Consider the following 24,851-nt stretch of genomic DNA (forward strand, 5'->3'; position numbering starts at 1 on the left):
CTGCTCTGACACATATGTCCCCAAAGGCAACTAACCCCACCTTAAGAGACTTTGTTGGAATAAATCCAGAATATAACGGCTAGAGAACAATAACCCAGAATTAACATGTAAAACAAAGGCTACACCATGTTCACCTGTTATAGTTATAGTTAGTCATAACATAATAGTACAAATCACTCATAATATTGACCTAGTACTAAAATGAGTACAAATATGATAAGAACGCTAGCAGCAAAATGTTTTTGATACGTTAATTGAATTATAGAAGTAGTGATACATATAAGAGAGAGCACAATCTGAATATAAACATATTACTGTATTCCAAAGTTAATCCCACAGTGTATGGCGTAAGGAATGTAGTTGAAATGGCCTTTACTTTGGTCCTCAACAGTCATTTACTGTGGCTGTGCTCCTTAGACTAGGGCTAATTTCTCATCACCCAGCTGTCCTTCCTTTTGAAAAATACGTCTTCCCCCTTTTCCTACCTTGTAGAATACCATTACTTGCTGTTGTGTTTACCACCAGCCCTTTGGCCACATGCTGCCTCCTTGTTCATTCAGCCGGGTCATTTGTTTGCTTACTCTTGCTTCTTGCTGTTTACTTGTAATTTCGGCATCTGTCAGCATGGTTGTTTTGTCACCCCAATGGTGTCATTAGCAGACTCATTTTGGTAATAAACCATATAGGATTATCACAGGGTCCTGGCTATGACTCAAATTCCATCCTGTTTGGCTTCCATTCCTCTCTTTGGCCAGGTAGGAGAATTATCACAAGGTAGAGGACTCCAGCCCTGACTCATGCAGAGTCCACCACACAAATATTAGATGCAGAGTATAGTGAGAGCTGAAATAACCAGTACTACAATACAATATGCAATAAGCTGGTGGTGCATATGTGTGTAGAAACAAATATTATTTGTTGTTAACAAATGTTACTGTAAATGCAGTAATAAATTATTATAACATATATGTTGTCCTTCATAACTCATGTAACTCAATAAAATGAGCATTGATAGAATTATGGGTAAATGACATTGGCCCTTATTGTGTATGGTCAAATCTGATCCAAAAATGAGTGCACGCAAATTTCACCCACAGTCTTGTTATTTATCAATTTCATCTTTGGCATATCTGTACTATCAAATTCATGTCTGGTAGGAGTGCAAGTAAATTTGAGTGCAACAGCCTGAAAAAAATACCTAATTTGCACTATAACTAACCAAAAATATTATATCATCTATGATCATCTATAATACCAATCAAAAAAATAAAAATAGAGAATAACAATATTTAATTTTTATTTTATATGCACATTGATATAAACAAATATTCCATTTTCTATTGTGCTTTTGTTTTATATCACTGATGCCACACAATAAATACAATAACCACAAAATTAAAAAAATACAATCATAGAGAATTAAAATATGCTGTTATTTTAGGAAAATAATAACACTATACAGTCAGATCATTCTAACAGCCTCAACTAAGACATCTTGTTAATTTCATGTTTTATTCTCTCAGTAGGGGGAATAGTGCACCACCTATGAGCACAGCCATGGGCTCATGAGGCACTGACTGCTTTTATTCAGAGCCTGGCCACTTCCTATTTCTCCTGTTATATCAAAAACATGACTGCAAAACACCAGAGGGTGCCCACGAGCAAATCTTATATGAATGGGAGTGAATGGAGCTAAACGGCTAAAAATGAAAGGCTAAAATAGTTTCCAACCATTTGTCCAGGACCTTCCTTTAATTCAGGCGACAATTGGGGCTTTGGGATGCTGGACTCCTGGGCTTAAGCTGCCACTGTGCATGGATGGTCTTTCATGGCCAGACGAGGGCATTTGTCTTCATCCTCTGATGCATCAGGGAAGATACAGCAGCAGCAAAAGTCTGGGCACTGTAAGTGCAGCCCTTATTGTAGGGCTGCACACCACCACAGCTCCACAGTGGGCAGCTGCAATTTCTTCTCCCGTATTGGATGGACTGGTCTGTCGAGCCACTCCCACAGGCAGAGGTGTATGTAACAAATTACATTTACTCTTGTTACTGTAATTGAGTACAGTTTTCCCTGTATCTTCTGTACTTTTTTGAGTAGAATTAAATCATAGTACTTTCACTCTTACTTGAGTTCATTTATAATGAAATACTTTTACTTCACTAGTTTAATTTTCATAACGTTACAGAGTAAAAATAAAATATGAGTGTATCTGCCTAAAAACCAATAGAAACAAAGCATGGTTAAATTTAAAAGATTCACCAATTAAAAAACAGCAGCTCCGGAAGGAAAAACACTACAGAGATGTCCAGTTTAGTGAAGAAGGAAAGAAGAGAACTGAACCAGGCCACACAAGTAACAGACCGGATCCAAATGGTCATCTGTGCGTGACCTCATCCAGCGGACCAGAGACACAGGCTTAAACAAAGACACACAAAGGAAAGTATTACAAACACAAAACAGGCGCAGATCTGGGGCAGAGAGTCCTATGGTAAGCTGGGAATGTTGGTGCTGAACTAACTATCTGTCCCACCCCCCTCTTTGCTGAGCGGCTGCCCGTCCCAAGAGTGTCTCATGTGAACACCACTCAATCATGTCCCAGGGGGATCTGATGCGGCCAGCGCACTGTACAGAAGTGAAACTGTATCCACTTATACTGTTTTGTGTCTGTGCTGTTATCCGGTGTCGACCAGAGGAGGACGGGTTCCCCTTTTGAGTCTGGTTCCTCTCGAGGTTTCTTCCTCCTGTTGAGGGTGTTTTTCCTTGCCACTATCGCCAAGGCTTGCTCACTGGGGGCGTGGACCCGGATTCTCTGTAAAGCTGCTTTGTGACAATATCTGTTGTAAAAGGTGCTATATAAATAAATTTGAATTTGACGATACTGAGCGGTAAATCCAACTTGTAGGTAACATCATTAACTTTATTTAGAATTTTGAAGGGACCTATATACTTTTTTTATATACAATTTTTTACTTCCCTCAGAAGCCTGGAAGTCCCTGGTCGAGAGCCATACCCTGTCTCCGATGGCATAAGAAGGGGTGTCACCACGTCGCTGATCAGCTTGACGTTTCTGTCTCAGGAGTGTGGCTTCAATCCGTTGTTGGGTCTCCTCCCAAACCTGTTCGCTGCGAGACATCCAGGACTCCACAGCAGGGATATCTGAAGGAGTAGCTGTCCATGGCATAAGAGGGGGTTGGTAACCATACATACACTGAAAAGGTGTGAGATTAGTGGTTGAACTGATGAGAATTTTGTGCAATCTCAGCCCACGGTAAGTATCTGTGCCAGTCATGCTGATTGTTATGACAGTAAAGTCTCAGAAACTTGCCTAGTTCTTGGTTTGCTCTCTCACATTGACCATTAGACTGGGGATGGTAACCAGAAGTTAGACTAACTGTGATCCCCATAAATGCTCTCCACACCTGAGAAGTGAATTGAGCACCTCTATCAGAAACAATGTCTTCAGGGATCAACCACAGGTCAGAATAACAGTGTAACCCTCAGACACAGGCAAATCAGTGACAAAATCCAATGCAATATGCAACCAGGGGTGAGAAGGTACGGGCAAGGGCATAAGTTTGCCTGCGGGCAACGTACGTAGGGTTTTGCATTGTGAGCAAGTAGAACAGGATGCTACAAACTGATGAATATCAGCGACCATACTCTCCCACCAGTATTTTGATGACAATAACTGGTGAGTACGACCAGATGAGACATCTCCCCCGGATGACCTGAGGTGAGAGAGGAATGGCCCCAGGTAATAAGGCGATCTCGAAACGAAGTAGGCACGAATCTTTTATCGCTGGGGCATGAGGTGGGTGGAGCATTATGGTTATTGTACTCATCGATCTCAGGATCTATTTCCCAACGGATAGGAGCGAGTATTATTTTGGGTTCTTAACTGATTCTGGTGCACCAGATTCTGTAATCTTACTATCATAGATACGGGATAGAGCATCTGCTTTCGTATTGCGTGAGCCCGGACGATAAGTGATTGTGAACCTAGAGAAAAACAGTGACCACCGCGCCTGACGTGAGTTTAAGCGTTTGACAGAGCGCAGGTACTTGAGATTCTTATGGTCAGTCAATACCAGGAACGGATGTTGAGCACCCTCTAACCAGTGCCACCTTTCCTCAAAGGCCAATTTCATGGCCAATGATTGCCGGTCTCCAATACCATAATTTCGTTCAGCAGGTGACATCTTGTGGGAGAAAAATGCAACAGGGAACAGTTTAGCAGGTTGACCAAAATGTTGAGACAAGACAACCCCTACCCCCACATTGGAAGCATCAACTTCAACAACAAATGGTTTAGAAGGATCAGGATGTTTCAACAAAGGAGCTGAGGTAAAAGCATCCTTTAGTTTATGAAAGGCATCCTCTGCCTGGGTATTCGACCTCAGTCTCTTGGCACACCCCTTCAACAGAGCAGTGAGCTTGTGTGATTACGGATGAACCTGCAATAAAAGTTAGCGAACCCAAGGAATCTTTGCAGTTCTTTCACAGTGGTAGGCACAGGCCAGGTAACCACCACAGCCACCTTCTTGTCTTCCATGAAGACACCCTTGGCGCTTATGACATAACCTAGGAAGGAAGTTTCTGACAGATGAAATTCACATTTTTCACCTTTAACATATAACTGATTCTCCAGCAGACGTATCAGGACCTGGCAAACCTGTTGGACATGGGTAGTGAAATCAGGCAAATGAATCAAAATGTCATCTATATGCAATCACAAATCTCCCCAACTTGTCTGAGTACTTCATTAATAAAAGATTGGAACACAAAGGGGGTGTTTGAGGCCGAACGGCATATCAAGGTACTCACAGTGCCCCCTAGTGGTGAGAAAAGCCATCTTCCACTCATCACCCTTTTTAATCCTAACCAGATTGTAGGCACTGCGTAAATCCAGTTTGGTAAAAATCTTGGCCCCCCGCAACTGCTCAAGGGCGACAGGTACTAAAGGAAGTGGATAAGGATAGGCTTTAGTGAACCCTGTATAGTCAATACAAGGACAGAGCCCTCCATCCTTCTTTTTTGCACAAAGAAAAATCCCGCAGCTGCCGGGGATGTGGAGGGACGAATGAATCCTTGGTCCAGGTCTTCTTGCACAAACTCCTCCATGGCTGCCTCTTCAGCCTGTGTGAGAGGATAAACATGAGACTTGGGGGGTTATTGATTTTCAATGAGTTCAATAGCACAGTCATAGTCTCTATGAGGTGGCAATTTCATGGCATTTACAGTTAAAAACCTCAGCAAGATCAGCATATTCAGATGGAATATTAACCAGAGAGTCCACAACAGGACTCTCCACCGAAGTTGAATTTGCACTAATGGCAGGGATTTGCAAACAGTTCTCAAAACAATAGGAGGACCAAGACAAGATTTCTCTGTGGGACCGGGAGATATTGAGAAGATTGAAGTCTGAAACGACAATAGAAGAATCGACAGAACAAGGTAACAGGAATCAGAAAAGATTTACTAATCATGGTAGGTTTATGACCACTCACCACATTAGCATGTGGAATCCATTCCTGTGAGTGGCACCTGAGGTCTATTCGGACAGAGGTGACAGTCACGTAAAAAATGACCCGCTTCTCCGCAGTATAAGTACAGACCCCCATAAAGCCTGCGTAAGCGTTCCTCTTTGGACAGACGAGAGGTGTCCACCTGCATAGGCTCAGCAATGGGAACATCAGGTTTCACAGGTTTGGGTGATGGGCCAGTTCGTTGAGCGGTATGAAGGGTGGCAAGACAATGTACTCTGCTTTAACTGATCCAAATGAATAGCGAGAGCAATGAGATCATCCAATGACAGTCCATCATCCTTACAGGCCAGTTTTGTCAAAATCTCAGAATTAAGTCCATTTCTGAATGTCACAATCAGCACCGGCTCATTCCAGCCACTTCTGGCTGCTAAAGTTCTAAATTCTAAAGAGTAATCCACTACAGATCGCGCACCCTGGCGAATGTGAGAACAATTCACATTGAGAACGACCCTCATGAGGATGATCAAAAACAGCCCTAAAGCTCTTTAAGAATTCTGCATAAGTTCTCTGTTCAGTGGAGGGCCATACTGCTGTAGCCCAATCTAGGGCTTTCCCAGTAAGTCTGGAAATCAGAAATGCAATATGCCTCCTGTCAGAACTAGCTGGGGAATTAGAAAAATATAATGAGCACTGCAACAAAAATCCTTTGCACAAGTTAGGACTCCCGTCATTTATCCGGTTTGCTCACCGGGAAATGTCCAGCAGGGTTGGGAGCAGGTACAGTGACTGTGCTATTTTCTACAGGAGTTGAAGGAGTCAAGGGTTTAACAACTAATTGACTTAACTGGGCAGACAGAGATTTGATGTCAGAAGCAATTTGTAGAAGCTGATTGTGTTGTTCGAGTTGTTGATGAGTGAGTGTCCCCACAGTCCCAGACAGTGACTCAAAAAGCTGGTTATGTTGTGCCAACAACTGACCTTGATTGGTGATGGTACTGTGGAGCTCTCTCAGATCTGCCATCTTGGTTTTTGGCAAGGTAATCTGTAATGCTGCACAAGCACAGAAAGACACTCGCAGATCTTAAAAACAGAACTGGTTTAATGAGAGAACAGTTTCAGGGCAATTCCAAAATCAGAATCCATAAGCCAAGCAAAAAGTCAAAAAACCAGAAAATACAAAACACACTAGCGACCAGAGCAAAAGGGCAGGCAAAAGGTTCAAGGCACAGGTCAAACAATCAAAGAAATACCGCTCAGTAATCCAAGAAATTAGCAATACCTCACAAAGATGAGAACAAACCAAGGACTATTTAAGTTCTGAGAAAAACACAAGCACAGGTGATTAGAGTTAGAAATCAGGTGACTGAGAACGAGGCAGTTGCACGTGATTGGAGGAATTGGTGACATCATCAGGACTGGAATTATGGGAAATGGAGTCCTGGAGAGTCTTAGGCAAGGGAAGAGAACCCGGAAGCGTGACAGTCCATTGCATGCAGTGCTCCCAAGATGTTTATTCTTTTATGTACGACATCCTTTGATGTCGCCTATGACATTGTTAACCTAAGAGGGTTAATATATGTGAAAAGAACATGGTTATATTGCACAAGTGATTGTGTGTGTCTGTGTCTCTGAGCTCTCATTGGATCTCCCAGTCAGTATGCATTAGTCCTTTCCCAATTCGGCACCGCATCTACCAATGCAATCGTACATAAAAGAATAATCATCTTGGGAACACTGCATGCAATATACTCTCTATATGCTGCTGGTGCTTCTCACCAAACGAGCTGCAGCTGTTCACGATCTGAGGAGGAGCACCCACCACATACTGGAGGGGAAAGGTGGCTACGCTGCCTCTCCATAGCCACAATCCATAAGACAATTCATTTTCATTTTCAATTCTTTTTATGTGGCCGCAGTTCATTTACACTGCACTTTCAAACTAGATGGCTTTGTTGGGAAAAGCCTGAATCTGGTTATTCTGTGTGACGGGGAAAAAACTTGTGAGTGAAATGCGCATGCAGAAAACAGTAAAGTTTTTCTGCTTGTTGTAGACGCATGCCTAAAATTCCTACTGTTACCTGCAGTTTCACTATAGCATCTGTTTTCAGACTGTTCTATACAGTTTCACTACTGTGAAGGAAGGGTGTTTCCCCCCACTTTTTGAGAGGCCAAGCACCCAATTGTTTACTGGACATGACTTTATTCTTTAGGATATGATTATCATTTCTGAATGAACACAGTCAGACTTTGACAGTTAGCAGGATCCATTTGGCAGGAAAGCTGAAGCTTTTCTTACACTTTCACTGCAAAAATAAGAGAAAAAGAAGTCACATCAAATAAATCTGCGTACAAATGTAATTACTTAACGTTTGAGCAAAAGATGTGTGTGCGCATGTGTATGGCGTCCCTTTTGGTTTCAAAATAATGCCTATTTCTTCACTCCTTTGTCTACCTAAGCATCTACGTTAGTGTCTGCAAAATGTCATTGTAACATGTGAATAAAGAATCTATAAAACAGGTCTAACTAACGTCTGTCCCAACACGTCACATCCATGACATCTGTGCGTATCTTCAGTTGTAACAATGTACTATGGACATAGTAGCTTTGTTAAAAGCTTCTGTGTAAAACTTATGTTCATATAAAGCTTTAGCACTCTCGTTTTGTACAATAGCTGTATTAACAATTATATAATCCTTAATCAATGCATTTCTTCCACAACCATTAAGCTGTACAGTTTTCAGTGTTAGCGTTGGACTCCGCCAGGGTTGTGCCCTGTCTCCACTCCTGTTTGTGATATTCATGGACAGGGTGAAGCAGTTGGTATGCGGATCAGCACCTCCAAGTCTGAGTCCATGGTCTTAGCCCGGAAAAGGATGGCATGCCCACTCCAGGTAAGGGGAAAGGACTTGCCCCAGGTGGAGGAGTTTAAGTATCTCGGGGTCTTGTTCACGAGTGATGGGAAGAGGGATCGTGAGATCGACCGCAGGCTGGGACAGGCGGCAGCAGTAATGCGGTCGCTGTACCGGACTGTAGTGGTGAAGAGGGTGAAGAGAGCCATAAGGCGAAGCTCTCTGTTTACCAATCGGTCTACATCCCGACCCTCACCTATGGTCATGAGCTGTGGGTAATGATCGAAAGAATGAGATCGCGAATACAAGCGGCGGAAATGAGCTTTCTTCACAGGGTGGCGGGCTACACTCTATTTGATAGGGTGAGGAGCTCGGCCATCCGGGAGGAGCTCAGAGTAGAGCCGCTACTCCTCTGCATTGAGAGGAGCCAGCTGAGGTGGTTCGGGCATCTGATCCGGATGCCCCCTGGACGCCTCCTGGTGGGGGTGTACCAGGCACGGTCTACCGGAATAAGACCCCGGGGTCGTCCTAGGACTGGCTGGAGGGATTATACCTCCAAGTTGGCCTGGGAGCGGCTTGGGGTCCCCAGGAATGAGCTGGAGGAAGTTGCGGGGGACAGGGTCATCTGGGATTCTCTGCTCTCCCAACTGCTACCGCGACCCTATTTGGACTAAGCGGTTAACGATGATGATGATGATGATGATGAGTTTACACATAAACTAATTTATGACAACATATTGTAAGCAATTAAAGGTGAAGGAAACAGTAAAATGAGTGAATGATTTTTGTTAAAAATCTGATTCTGATTAAAGTACTTGTCTAACATTTCTTATTTATATATTTATTTACAATAGGAATTACTTTACACACGACAACCAACAACGAAACTTATAGCCTATGTGAATGTAGCCCCTTTGTTTAATTTAAATTATTCATGATATAGTGAACCGAGCGCTTACCCATGGCTCATTGACCTCATTGGATATCTGTGTCCTGCAAGACTACAAGACACATCCATTTTGGTTATTCGCCTGCTTTTTTGAGATGGTGCAGCGTACTGGCGTAAGTTTAGTGTGTTTTGTTGAGATAACTAGCTATGTGCTGAAGACCTCAGTTTAACATGTTTTTACCTAATTCCTATTGCTGCATGCGAGATTCTCAGAAGAAACTGTGTATAAATACAATGTTAAAATCTGCTTGACCATAAAGCTGTTAGCTTTGTTAACTAGCATGCATTAACTAGCCAGAAAACACTGGAGTACAAAGCATTTTCAAAGCCTTAAGACAACCCCAGAGGTGTCCTAACTTCTGTCTTACTATCTGTTTCTGTCGTTTTATGTAGTGAAAGGCAGCATAGTTGACTATTACTAGCATAATGATGTTACATATATTTACATCGAAAATGATACTTCTTAAGACTTGAAGAGTTTTTTTTCTAGCAGCAATCTCTGCCGTCCACTCTTATTACCATTTTGTGTTTCTGTTGATGAAAACGCGTCAGAGAAAATATTACAAGGATGGTAGTGAATAATGAGGAGACAGAGTTGAGCGTGTGGCTGTTTATTAGTAGCAATAACCTTAGCCCGGTCAGGAAACTGAAACTGGAGAGCGGCAACGCTCTGATAAACAGCACGAAGTGTTGTCACAATATTCTTAACTTCAAGTTTGTTGTTAGTTTTGTTTGAACTAACAACAAATCAGTAACAGCAGACTGGTGTTTGGCTAACTAACTTGATTATTTTAAATATGTGTTTACATTTCAGCTGTGCGTGCATGGTTGGTAGTGATTGTCACTACCGGACATGATAGTTGATTGTCAACTTTGATCAAGCAGGTTAAGATTTCCTAATTTGGATACAATGCTGAAGAATCCTAAATTAAGATTTGCTTCTTTAGTACACATTTGTGAAAAATCTTATCTTAACCTGTCAGATCTTAACTTAAAAGAAAATACAGGAAGTTCTGTAATATAGCCCCAGATGTTGTTTACGTTAGTTAGCTGATGAATTAACTTAAGGAATCAAGTTTTACTTAGCCTGCTGTGACAATGTAGTGTTACATTTATAAATGTGTTCTGAAAAAATGTTAGGAAAATGCTTATGTTTGAGTAGGTAAAGTTTGGAACCAATATTTGTATTGATATTAAATTAGTTTAGTGTTAAATATGACCTTTTAGCTGAAAAGTGTCTTTTGGTGAAGTACTGATATGATCATGTCTAAATGTAAACACTTTGTTTTATTTGTTTCTCCCAGTTAGATGTTACTGTTTGCCCTGAAGGGAAACAATGCGAGCCAATTTGCGTGGGCCCAAACATATACAAGTGACACATTGGAGGTTCGCTTGCATGTGTTGCACACACAGATTCCAGAAGAGCACCGTATTAGAGCTTAGGGAGCATACTGGATTCACTACGAAATCCTTTTATGTTTACTTTTAGTGTACAGTCTGGCTTTAACAGGTTTTTAGACAATTTAGTTTTGAAGAAATATGCAATTTTTTGCATCTTTTCAAGAGCCAAAAGATAGACTGTCATTGTCCTTTGCTCTGCTGCCACTCCTTGTAATTGTGTCTGTCGGCTTGTCTTTTTCCTGATTATATTTTTGTATCTAATTTTTTTTGTATTTAATTATATAATATAATTTCAATAAAGCATGTTCCCGAAACTAAGTCCTGTAAAGTATGTTTGAAAACTGTAAATACATTTTTGGTAAATTGCATGAAGATATCAAACACTAAAATTGTATTGAGTGGTTTACTGCATTAACGAACAACTAAAGTTTTATTGCAAAGTGCTGGAGTGGCTATATATTTTATTTCAACACAGCAGGAGCTCACATGATCAATTGATTAACGACTGAGACCAACTGATTTTACAAGGAGAATCAGTTGTGCTACAGTTTGTTTGAAATGAAAACACCAGCAATTTTGTGGATAAGACTCAACACCCACGTTTTATAGCATGTGTCAGGCTCCAGTCCTTGAAGACCAAAACACTGCAGGCTTCAGCACCCTGCCTCTTTAAACACACCTGATTCAGCTCATCAGCTGATTAGCAAGGCCTTTATGAACTGAATTCAGAGCATTAGATTTGGATAAAGATTTTGTTTCCCAGTTTGACATGCCTGCGTTATAGCAATGCTGAAGTTCATATCAATTCGAAAAACCTGACTGCACATTGAGTGGTGCACCTGCACTCCACTTTTACATTCAACTTCTGTGATTCTTTCAACAATTTGTCTTTTTACCGTTTTTCCTTACAGTGTCTGGGTGTTGTCATTAGGCTTCCACTGTTTCCTTAGTGACCATCAGTGGTGACCATGATTATTAGAGCTAGGCCTTCAGTGTGGACCAAATATTTGTGTTGAAACCCAAATAATGTGTTAAAACTTGGTTTAAAAAAAAACAACAACAACAAAAAAAACCCACACACTTCTATGTGTCACATTAGGCAGATGAACCAGATGCTTGCAGAGGTAAAATGGGTGTGCTTTATTTACAATAGGGCAAAACAAGAAATGGTAACCCAGACCAGGTCAGAAAAGATGAAAGAGCAATAAACAGGTACATAAAGAAATCCATAAACAAACAAAGGTCAAAAGCCAGAGAAAACGAACACCAAAACCATCACAGTCCAAAGGAAAATTCCAACAGAGCAAACAAGGGCCAAAAACACAGGAGGCATAAACAGGAAGAACACTCAGTATGCAAAAGACAGGGCAACTGGCAATACTTTGCTATGAGAGGCTAAAATAATGAGGTATATACAAACAGGACTAATGAGAACAAGTGAGTATGATTAAAACTCAGAGGAGGAGGATCTGTGTAACTGTTCATGATTGGTAGATGTCCGGCATGTGACTGTGGCATCAAAACCACGTGCATTATGGGAGTTGGAGTTCACAGATGTGTAGAAGTCTTTAAGGGAACTGGATAGCGTGACACGATGATAACCATTAATATGAGATTATTGTGTATTTACACTAAGATTATTGCAGTGAAAATATTTGCCTTAAACTGTTTACATATAAACATAAAAATTACAATGTATTTTTTCCGTTCCCAGACATCATTTATAGCAAACCCTGATGGTTCTGTGCTACCTTACATATTTTTTACATTTTCTAAAGGTATGTTTTTGCAATAAATGGTGGCTTTGATTAAGTTTAGTCACTATTACATATTTCCTTCTTATTCAATCATTGTTAAAAACATATAAACAAAATTATTTTTTAATGCCATTGTTTTTTAGCGACTAATAAATTGTTTTCTGGAGAAAAAGCTGGTTGCAAAGCAACCATGAACTGCTTAATGAGGAACAGCCGTTTGTTAGCTGACATAACAGATCTGGCAGTTATGGCATGCAATTGGTGCCAAAACGTTACATCCAGTGGGAGTTTTGGCACCAAATGCATGCCATAGGGGGTTGCCACTTTCCTACGAGTGCATTCGGCTGTCCAATGACGTTGCATTAAAAGTTATTAAAACTGAAAATAGCTAAGTAAAAATACTTTATTCTAACTTAAGTAAAAAAAAGGATCGTCATGGGGGAAATGTACTGTTAATGTAGTGTAACAAGATGTAATTTGTTACTTTACACTCCTGCAAAGTGATGGAACTTAGTAGGGTGTCCAGACTTTTGTACATGACACAATTACTATTTTTTAAGTTGATCAAAGATAAAATAACATTATCATTTGCAGAAAAAAAATTTTAAGTATTTTTTTTTGTTTGCTTAATATGTAATTGGCCTGGGTACCCAAACTTTTTGGTGGTCAAGCTCTAGCAAGAGCTCTGGTACCTCACAGACCTTCAAGACTTGGTTGTGTCCCACTTCTAGTGCCTTTATGCAGTAAATTAGGATATGCTCCAGGGTTCCATGCTTGCAGCAAATGGACAAGAATTCAGCACTTCATATAGCAGGAGTGGCCACTGGAAGACTACTGTCTTAGTCTGAATTCTGCTATCCAAATTGCCCTTTACCATTACCTCCAGGACTTGGTCTACATCTTTTTCAAACTGATTCCACAGTGATGCTATATTAGCATATAGCCACTTGATTCACCTCTTCTCAACCACTATGGGGTGACACCATGCCAGGACCCTCCTGTGTCTTGCCAGGTTGAATACCTGTGTTGCTTCTGACACACACACACTTTCTAAGCTGCTTATCCTTCTGGGTCACAGGGGGAGCTGGAGCCTATCCAAGCAGTCATTGGGTGGAAGGCAGGATACACCCTGGACAAGTCAATAGTCTATTACAGGGCAGACAGACATATAAATTCACACCCACACCTAGGGGCAACTTAGCGTGTCCAATTGGTCTGACTGCATGTCTTTGGACTGTGTGAGGAAACCAGCTAGACACGGGGAGAACATGTAAACTTGACACAGAAAGGACCCTGGTTGTGCATATATATATATATATATATATATATATATATATATATATATATATTCTTATCAGTTTAATATCTGATACGTCTACATATGAGGACTACATATTAAATTGATTTTTAGAACAGGGAGACGGTAAAGGAGCTTGCTCTCTCTGATCCACGCATCAACCTGGTATTGCAGTACCTCCAGGAATGGTGCACCTCCTTTGGGCATAGTCATGGGATGGAGGTTAGCGAACCAGCCTTGTGACTGGAAGGTTGCCGGTTTGATCCCCTGAGCTGACTGTATGTGACTGAAGTGCCCTTGAGCAAGGCAATTACACGTAAATTATTTTCTTTTTCAGAAAAGAAGAATAGTTTTCCATTATGGTCTTTCAAAGGCCAAACAGTTTTTGAGTGAATTGTTCATAATGACATCATGAACATTGGCTCTGTCTGCTCTATTGACACTGTTGGTCCAAACCAAGATATCTAAATTGAGAATGTTCTTTGACTATATATTTCCTGTGTATTGTCTTGTAATTTTTCTGTGGTTTATTGTTAATGACACATATAATCACAGAGCAGTACATATAAGTCACATCTTACTTATTCTTACCTTACTTATTCTTACCTTACCTTCTTTCTATATATTTCTATGCTACCTTCCCTTCTTGACTTTGTCCACATTAATTTAACCTTTGACCTGTATGCTGAACTGCATTAATGCTAAGTCCCTTCACTTACCTGCATGACTCCTGAACACAGACACACACTGCACATGCACATAAGCTATAACACAACTCATAAACACGCTATTAACTTCTCTCAGATGAGAACAAAGGAGTGTGTTTCATGCTCCAGTCTTGTTTGATTCATCACACATACTGTTTTTGCATCAGTGCTGATTCATTTAAGAGACTAATTTGTAGTTCTTGCCTTTGTCTTATTCACAAACAAGTACACACACATTTATGCACACACACACACATTTATGCACACAGATATATGTAAGTATGCATTGTTCAGGCACACACGCACACCTTTTGCATCTGCTTGCTATAATTGTCCTAGAAATCTTGGCCTGCCCACGGTACCTGTATAAATGTACAGATATAGAAATGAAAGAAACTGGCTCCATTTATCTTTAGTGGCTCCTGCAGTTATTTAATACTGTCATCTATGTAAACTTAGTTCACTGTGGTTGTTTTGGTTTCTATTGTTTGTTCTCCAAATTCAAATAGCCAGATTTATTGGAATTATTTGAATTTAGCATTTGTAAGCAGTTAGTATTTCTTAGGTGCAGCACAGTTCTGCTGTAATACAAAAAAACAATACATGTAAATGAAATTTCATAAGTGACCCACTCTTGTTAAGAATAAATTCCAATTATGAAATATGTAGTTAATCAGTAGGACTGCCTAACAGCTAATTAAGAGAATGCACTAAACAAAGAAATCAAATGAGGAAACACAGCAGCATTTGTCTTAATTCCTTTTGTCATAGTCTGATAGGGTGAGTTTCACTTACCACCCACTAACAGGTTCATGACGGATGGAATGCAGAGAGAGGGTGGAGTTAGAGAGGAAACACCTTTCCCTTTGTTTCAGGTAAGCAACAACTAGAGAGAGAACTGAGAGAAAGCCAGTGATCACACTACTCTGCTGCCTTTTCAGTTTGTTTTTTTTTATATATATATTAATCAGACTCTGCATTAAGAGGTAAGTGTTTCATATATATTTGTTCAGTAATGATTTACAGAAACTTCTTTCACTCCAAGGAACTGTGGGCATTTCCAGACTTCCATTTTTCATTTTCATAACTTAATAACTATCATAGTAGCTTCATAGTAGTTACTGAGTAATTCTTACTAGTTGCTGAAAAATAAGCTTTAATATTAATAAACAAATAATATGCCAATAGAGTTAGAGCTGCTGTAACCAGAGAGTTTGGACTTTGTCCTTTTTTTACTTGATAGAAGACATGAGATTCACTTTGCCCATAACCTGTCTCCATATATTTTCTTCTACATTTTATGTGACTGCAGTTCCTGTGGACGGTGTGTAAGGACTGATTCAGAAAATAACCTCAGTCTAGGCTTCTATTAGCTTTACTAAACATGGATGCATGTTTGTGAGACATTTAACTCAAAGGCATTTGGCAGTGTTTATTCACTGGGGGGGAAGTTACCCAGCAGTTGCATATTCAAGTGACTGATATAGATTCTGATAAAAGTAAGTTTCAGTCAGTCCATCACAATCTTTCCCTCTTTCTATTTCTGTGAAGTACTGACACTCTCAATAAACTTTAATAAAAATGTTGGATGAAATTGACTTTATTATGTGACAAATGCCACAAAAATGATTTTAAAAATGTCACAATTATTAGCACTGTCCAATTTGGTGTCCAGTGTAGCTTCCATTCATCTCATTTTCTTAAAGATCCTGATAAACCAAGCTGGTTATTTATTAATTTTCCACTCTTAATAGTGAATTATGGTGTGTGTTAACTTTTACGCCAATTTATCTGTACACTTTTTTCAAAATAATACTTGTTTTTCGACCTAATCTCTATCTGTCACATCTATAGCATATGGTCTGCAATGACAGACAGTGATTTCCCTCTATTGAGTACCTGTCCATTGGCTTCCATTATAAGTGTGTTTTGAGGCAAAATGTTTTCTGTTCTTTTCTAAGTACAGGTAAATTATTATTTGTAGTAATCAACATATGCTACCAGTGGGGCCTTTAGAGGTTAGGTTGGTAAGGTCTTTTAATGATACAGAATGATACAGAACATCAACAGTCAGCTATTTCTTTCTCCTATACAGTGTCTAAATCAGGAAGCTCAAATCTGCAAATGAAATACGTAATACTGTCCTCTTCCCTTACACATGCAGGTTGTTCCTGACTGTAACCTTTGACCATGGTGAATCATTCTATTGGCTGTCAAGTTTCCTTGGTTGTGCTATTTGCTATAGTAGTCTGTCTAGACCATGCAGGTGTGTCTTTCCTTTCATTGTCTGTCAAACATTTTGTGATCATCTTCCCAACATTGGCCTGTGGGATGCTTCATTGATGAAGTTACTTTCAAAATTTAAGTATATTATGCATAAATTAAATATGCATCTTAATGAGCAGCATTGGCCACCCACACAACAGTATAGATTAGTACAGTACAGATTAATTTGCATTAAAATAACATTGTTCTAGGCTTGTATGGTGAATCCTATTTGGTTATGCATGAAATGCTATTTCTCATTGTAATAAGGTGTGTGCTTGGGTGTGCTTAGGTATATAATAGGAATGTTATATGACTCACTAACATGTTGTGCAGCATGTCTCTTCACTGTAAACAGAATACTTTTTGTTGAGAATTTCTTTCAAGGACCTTATAATCAAACTGATATAGTATAAGCAAACTGATATGTAGCATGTTCTGTCTGTTTACCACACATTTAACTGTGACCTTGTCAAAACTGATTCATGTGATTTACACAGTTTTTACTCTCTTTATCTCAATTTTAATTGAGGACTGTGCTTTTAATTCATTTCAACTGAAAATATTAACAATCAGTGAAACTAGATCATTTTGATTTTAGATTATAGATTTTGAATGTGGTTCCTTTGATTGAAATTAATGAGATACAAGTAATTAATAGCAAATCTTAACTCTATAACTTCTTCTTCCCCTGAAATTTCAGCCGCCATACAAGTGACCTCCACAGGGCCACAGACTATCAAAAAAGCCCAGGGAGAGAACGTAATACTGGGGTGTACATACAGTGAGAGCCCATCTGACGTTGGACAGCTGGATGTGGAGTGGTCCGTTGTCAGTCCAGACATGACCCAGAAAGATAATCTGGTGAGAAACAATATGCTGTGTCATGCAGCTATAAATTAAGAGATTGCACTTAATGTTCTGATAACGACTGACTAGAACTCAAATTGAAGAACATGATTCTGTAGGATGTACCTCTAATGCATTCTTCAGAAGTGGGATGGTTATTCCTCTGCAGAACCCCACTCAAAGCGCAGCCTTAATTTGTACTTTTTTAATTAGCACAGTAAGTACTTAATCAGGTTAGGCAACATAAGATGGAGCATTTGTCAAAACTGATGAGACGGTAGTGCAGACACCAAAACAGTAGTACAGTCTGCAAAACACTGTATGCATTCTCAATTTTTCTGAATGTATTTGATCTAATCAAGTGTTTCTGTGGAGTTGTTTGTTGTTTGTTGATTCTTTAAACTATGACAAATTTTGACACATTTTTAGCAGTCACTATCTTGATGATTCAGTTGAATATGGGCTTCAGTGGAGCAAATTATTTGCTTTTTAAAAAAGAACCTAGTTTTACATTTTACGTGTCTGAGGAAAACACTACTGAAAAGCACAATTTCGTTTACAAATATAACTATTTAATATGCTTTTCACTTCAGCTGAGGAATAGAAACTGGGCTTATGGACATTGAGACTGAATGTAGAAAAATGGTATTTGTAATTGTGCAGCTATAATACACACAAATACATTTTTAACAGTAAAAAAAAAAAATTAAAGTAAAACTATGATATATCAATATGCTATGTATTGGTATATGAGGTGTTCTTTGTTCAGTACTCTGAGTACTTTTCTAGTAAAGTCCCAAAATGAAATTTCCTTGACTTCTGCTTCATTTGCAGAGTGTTTTATATGGCTAATTGTATTGACATCTGTGTCAACTTGGACTTTTCTCTAATTCTTATTAACTGTTTAATTTTTTTACACAGTCCATTCTGCCAATAACACATTGTGTGTCAACTCAGTCTGTACAAACACTCAATATATTAAATAGTATTAGGAAAACATGTTGCATATTTCTGCATCCCAAAACAAACAAGGCCCCACAATATTTCTGGTGTAAAGTCCATGAAAAGTGGTGCTTACTGATATGATATAAATGGACACTATTTTTTGTTTCTGATTTTAAAAGCTATCCTGTCTTGACCGGGGCACTCCTATAAAAGAGATTTTTCTCAGCATGATTTTCTTAGAAAATAAAAGGTCGTTGTAAAAAAGCATTTAAAAATATTTTTCTATATAAAATATTTTAATATAAAATATGAATTATTTTGATATAAAATTTTTATCTGATGTGAGATTTTTTTTTTCCAACATCACACTGCTACAATTACAATACATATATTTTTCTAAGTAACTGTGAAAAATTGTGATCAACTTCTGTGAAAAAGCTGAAATATGACACGCTGGTAACTGTGTTAAGGCTTTCCAAGAATTTGTTCAAGAATTTGGAACAGTCCTACTGCAGAAGATGTTTAGGACCTCATCATCTATGCTGGGTGGATAAACCTGTTTTTCAAATAAGACTTGTTTTTGCTTTGTGTTATGGTCTCTGAGCAGAATCTGTCATTGTCTACCTGTCAGATCTTATCCTACTCTGGGGGACAAGAGTATAAGCTAGCAAGGCCAGATCTGAAGAGTCGGCTGAAGTTTGTGGGTGAGCCCAGCCGAGGAGACGCCACCATCTCCATCACCTCACTGTGTGTGTCTGAAACAGCAACCTACCAGTGTAAAGTGAAGAAGCCGCCCGGCATCGACTCGCGAAAGATCACCTTAGTCGTGCTTGGTAAAGATCGAGGCATAGATCTCTCTCATGTTTGGTTTGATGCACTTTTAACTGGTTTCTGTTTTACAGGTTTTCCCCTTTCATAATTCAGTGTCCTCCCTCTTGTCACATGTTCATTCACATGTACCAATACGTACAGCACATATTGAACACTAAACACATACTGCTGCATGTTTTGTTTCACACCCACACACCTAAACAATCACACCCATCTGTCCAGAACATGAATCAAAGTCTTACTGAGTTATTGCAATATTGCCTTTTTTTTTTACTTATGCAATAATGCGAAAGTAAAAAATGTACTGAGCAAAAGTATGCAATTCTGGTGCTGGAAGGCCTACAGTATGGTGGCTTCCCCAGCTCTAACTCACCCACAAAACCTGGTGGTAATTAGGGACTTGAGCATTGATTGCTCCATAGGGATGGCGATGGGAGAGAAACTTGCATTAACATGCAAATGACCATGTAAGTCAAAACCACTAAGCAACAGCTCGAATACAGTGATGGAAAAGCCTTTGTTAGTCTTTGCTCACTAAAATAACATCTTCAGAAAAAAATTTAAAAATCAGCTAAATTAACCTATAAAACATTTCTCTGAATGTATTGTCAGAATAGTGTTGTTATCTAGAGTGAACTAACACACCATAAAAAAAGTAAAGGTAATCAACTTAATCCTCACGTTTTAGCGAATATAAACTGATCTTTTTGCCACAGTAGAACAACATGCTTTGGCAGCAGGAAGCAGCAAGTTACACATGTGCAGAACAGCAAAGGTTTTTTTTCTGGTTGCCTTAGCCCTCCCTGCCTTATTAACGTGTAACTTGAACCATGTGTGTTAGAGCAGGGAAATCACCAAACTGTTTTGGACACCGACCCTCCAAGAGCAGATACCCCTGGTACCCCTAAAAGGTCAGTAAGATGAAATCTCTCAACTCTGTCAGAATTTTTCCAAACTCTTGCTCTGTGTTTCAGCGCGTCCCTCTGTGCCTAAATGCTGGGTGGAGAATGGTGAGGTGATAGGAAGTACTGTGTCACTGCGCTGCAAATCTTCTGAGGGTTCCATTCCTCTAACCTACAAGTGGACGAGAGAGACTGGGAGTATGCCAGCCACAGCAACTCAGAGTAAGGCAACCCTATGCCAGAAATTGCAAAGAAAATCACACACTCTTAAATAAAGATGCCAATAATAAGTTCTATGGAGCAATGCCATAGCAATCCACTTTTGATTCCCTAAAGAAACTGTCAGTGGATAGCCTTTAAGAAACCGTTTTCGTAATCGAGATGTCTGAGTGTGAAGAACCTTTCCACCTTCCATATAATGTAAAGTTTCTACACCAGTTAAAGGTTTGTCCTAGAAACATATGTCCACACCAAGAAGGACATGCAAAGCTTTATTTTTTAATAGTGCAATGTGAACAGTGCTGTATCACAGAGGAACTCCCACCCTGTTTTTATTGATTCATTACAGAAAGCACCAATCTGAGACCAGGTATTGATCAATAGAATATCAATAAAATATACTGAATTGTATATTAGAGTGAAAAAAGAAGGAATCTGATACAATCCTACCCTGAAATAGCACAAATCACATTGTGTGATGTCATGTTGTTTGCTGTGTATTTTTTCCTGTGAGGTAGCAGAGTGTTTTGGATAGTTTGAGCATGATAGCCTACATTCTTATGCACTGTAAGTGAAGTGCTTTTATTAAAAATAAAATGTTAAAGCTCTAAAGATTTCAAATGTTAAAGCCTAGTAGTTTTAAAAAATTTAAAATAAAAAAAAAACGAAATATATTGATATCTGCTAATATACGTTTCAAAATCGATGTCAGTATCAGAAAATAAAAAGTGGTAACCTGCCATTTCTAATATTAATATGTTGATTCAGGTATTGTAGTTGTTTTTAGTTTGAATATTTTAACCTACTCTTCTTTTACTGAGCAAGAATTTGATGTTTTACTTGAACTTGACTTTTTTTTCTTCAAACTGAATTAAACTGTACGTACATTATTCAACATTATTGGGCACTCACAAGATATATTAATAATTTAATGGATCATTTGTCACCACATCTTTGCAAAGTTGTCAAGTTTAGCAGTTTGCAGGATTCTAACAAATGAAAATGTAAATTGTACTTTTAAAGTTGAACATTTTAAAATGAAGTATTTTCCTACTTTTGCTTCTGTAGTAAAGAATATTTTGGCTTGAGCATAATTTTAGAGTACTTTTTCCGCCACAATCTGACTGATTGATGTGTTTAAAGACCCTCAGACAGGAGAGCTGTTGATCAGTAACCACTCACAGAGCTACACGGGCAGCTACATCTGTGAGGTCAGCAATGAAGTAGGCAAGGAGCAGTGTAAATACACTCTGAAAGCATACAACCGTAAGTCTGGGAGGGGCAAGAGGGTGTGACTATGTCTGGTAATTTGAGTGTGTTTGATTAAGGTTTCCATTTGTGTGTGTGTGTGTGAGTTGGAGGCTAATCCCAAATATTAATATTGTTATGGAAGACTATATGAATTTATGAAGCTTGTAAGCTGTAAATATAAGGGTAACCATCTCTAGACACCTATGAAAATGAATGACAAACATAACCTCACTGAAATTTTTAATGTAACATTTGTACTTTCTATCCTAGCAACCAATAAGGCAGGAATAATTGCAGGGGCTGTTATTGGTGCACTGTTGCTGTTGCTCTTTTTGCTGTTGCTGATCTGGCTCCTAATTTGCTGTTGCCAGAAGCGTCGCTATGAAAAGGAAACTGCCAATGAGATTAAGTAAGATTTTTATTTTACTTTCTCCACATAACCATTAAGGAAAATTATGCTGTTTTAGACCATGATCTACTTTTTAGTGGATCTAAAACACTCATCACCAATCTTTTCAAGTACGATCTATTTTCCTAGAGAGGTCAGATCCTGCTTGGTTTCTCCTGGGAGTCCCAGCCATCATAAGTTCTGCTGTGATGTCTAGATCGTTTACATCATAAATGCAATACACAGTGTTCCAAGTGGAAGGCGTGTACTTTCAGTGGCATCTCCCACTGGCACTTTGAAGGATGTTAAGGCTGTTGGGCAGTGACATATCTGCCAAACCGGCTTGTCCACTGTTGCACACCTTATGTTTTTCCAGTAATTGTGGCCCTGCCTCAAACCTGTGTATATCCTGTAAGCTGTGATGAAGAACCAAAAGGAACTTCCAGTGTTCTTTGTTATTCTTGGTCAGGATGTCAGTGGCATTACCAAGAATCAACCTCTGGAAAAAAAAAACAAAATGACAAAACCTTTTGTGTGGCATGAATAAAATGTATTTACTACATAATGCTTTTGGCATTTTGACTGGATGTCTATGAAAAGAGAATGCAGTAAATCCCTCATCATCAAAACTCTGTGCTTATTTGCGGAGGGAAATTAATGGGTGATATTTGAGACATACTTTCTTTGGTCCAGTTGATAGAGCTTAGTGGATTCCCCAAAACGACAGGCTTTCCCAAAGTGCATTGGTAAATCCTTTAGTAGATTTGTTTTATAAAGTGGACACCTGCATAAGTAAACTGAGTGTCCGTCTTTCAGCGGATAAAAACCTCTCACTTTCGTGTTTTATATGTAACGTGGCAATGCAAAACATGCTATTTGCCCATGACCTCTTCTATTTTTGAAGGTTTATGACGTGGAATTAAGTAGTAATGACCTTTTTGTTCTTGAGTAGTTACAAAACTTCCCACCAGGCATAATTTTAGTCCACCTGTTTACGCTCATTCAAGGGCCACTGAAATGGACAGCTTAGTCAAATACCAGCCCATTAATTTGTTTATTTATTTGTATTAAGTATAAACATATAAAAATCAGATAAAACTCTCTATCTGCTGATACTTAATGTAGAGCTACTGTCATTGGACTGGGGCAAAACAATGGATTGAGATATGCTTAGTTATTACATACTAGATCAAATATAATAACTAATTATGTATAACAAATGTAATTATCACCTCTCAGTGGAAGAAGCATTTTAATTTGTTTACTTCTGACTACATTCAAAAAAACATCACAAGAGTAACACTTCTTAAATTATCAATGAATCATTAGAAATCTCTCGTTCACAGAGAGGATGCTGCAGCTCCAGAGAGCCGTCCTGCTAGCAGGCACTCAAGCTTCCGCTCCATCATGAGCTACCACACACATCACGGGATTATCCACAACTCAGTGAGGAACAGTCAGCCCAACAGGACTGAGTCAGGCCGCAGCAACATCTACACTGACCATAGCCAAGTGCCCCTGCAAGTCAGCTTACCTGCCAGTGACTACAAACCTCCACTCAGATATGACAGCAGATATGGATACCCTGTATAAGCTTGGCATGAAGCTTGGATGCTGAATTTGGAATGGTTCTTGGACAGAATACCACTACAATATTATGGGCTGGTTTGGTCCTAGGCCAAAATAAGCCCCCTAAGAGGGCAGAATGACTCTTGTTCTTGGCTCAGTGGGTGATATTTATGATTTTAAGCTATTGTGTTTGAGTGTTTGAGTGTGCAAAATGTGCTGAGTAACACAGATAGTGATAAATTTATAAAATTTAGTAATCTTTGTTCAAATGTATAACTATTAGTTAGACACTTTTTATATATTTTTATAGGGGTTATGATGATTTTATTTATGAGGGACATGCATCTGTTATTCACATTATTCTTTCCAAAAATATCTAAAATAATTATCCTCACTTTATCTTAAAAGCATATGGTACAGCAGTTTAAATACATCTTTGATGTACTGTAAGTATTTGGGCCAGTACTCAGCAGAAATTTTTCAAATAATGATGTCCAGTTTTTTTTGTTGTTTTTTTTTTAAAACAAATAACTCACAGAATGCATTCAATAAATTGGAAATATTTGGAAGCTGGAAACTTCCCTACTCCAAATACAAACGAAAATATAGCCGCAAGCGGCAATGAGCGGGTCCAAGCACTCATAAGCCCAAGAAACTCTCATGCACTTTAAGCCTAATAGGCCTAATAAGGCCTAACGCACATTGGGCCTTCGAGGCAGAGAGGCCGAAAAGAAATCAGAGTTCATCAACAGGCCTTCATTTGTCAAGAACAATGAGCACGGGCTTTAAAACCTAATATATGTTTATATTTCAATTTACTGATCTAAAAAGGTTTGTAGAAATACATGAGTAATGGTAACATTTCTGACTTTGTTGTGTTTGCAAAGTATTTAGTTTCTCCATGTTAAAGGCTTTGACAAGCAGGACATAAACAGAACCAATGGACCCATAAGGGCCTTTTAAGCATAAAGGACCTCAGTGAAAGTGGGTCAAATCGGTCCAAAGGTCTTCAAATGTTATGAATATTGATCAGGGACCTTTGTCAAAGATTTTCATTGAGTTTTGTTCAGATTGACCTTTTGACCTTGGTATTACAAGCTGTAGTCTTTACATGAATAATTCAAAATACCAGAAAAGGAGCACAATTTATGATATAACATGTAATTACAAAGTCATTCAGAT

The 24,851-nt window shown here is 38.9% G+C and overlaps 1 protein-coding gene and 1 non-coding gene across 3 annotated transcripts; both read left to right on the forward strand.

The window, feature by feature from the left end:
- Window positions 1-13,759: 13,759 nt before the first annotated feature.
- On the forward strand, window positions 13,760-13,942 carry LOC118814133. Its single transcript, XR_005007695.1, has one exon. It is a non-coding gene; the product is annotated as a U2 spliceosomal RNA (small nuclear RNA).
- Window positions 13,943-15,266: 1,324 nt separating this feature from the next.
- Window positions 15,267-24,286, forward strand: vsig8b (V-set and immunoglobulin domain containing 8b). 2 transcript variants are annotated; one of them, XM_036578908.1, is made up of 8 exons: window positions 15,267-15,325; window positions 16,615-16,716; window positions 17,419-17,579; window positions 19,141-19,342; window positions 20,315-20,464; window positions 21,605-21,727; window positions 21,983-22,121; window positions 23,447-24,286. In XM_036578908.1, exons 2-8 carry the CDS (start codon window positions 16,641-16,643, stop codon window positions 23,691-23,693), a joined length of 1,098 nt encoding a protein of 365 aa, XP_036434801.1. In that variant the 5' UTR covers window positions 15,267-15,325; window positions 16,615-16,640; the 3' UTR covers window positions 23,694-24,286. The 2 variants fall into 2 exon arrangements, with proteins under 2 accessions (XP_036434801.1, XP_036434800.1); XM_036578907.1 differs by lacking the exon at window positions 15,267-15,325 and adding an exon at window positions 15,326-15,436 and having other exon boundaries at window positions 23,447-24,285.
- The last annotated feature ends 565 nt before the right edge of the window (window positions 24,287-24,851 follow it).

The sequence above is a fragment of the Colossoma macropomum genome, unplaced genomic scaffold, assembly GCF_904425465.1.
Source record: "Colossoma macropomum unplaced genomic scaffold, Colossoma_macropomum, whole genome shotgun sequence".
NCBI classification, from domain to species: Eukaryota; Metazoa; Chordata; class Actinopteri; order Characiformes; family Serrasalmidae; genus Colossoma; species Colossoma macropomum.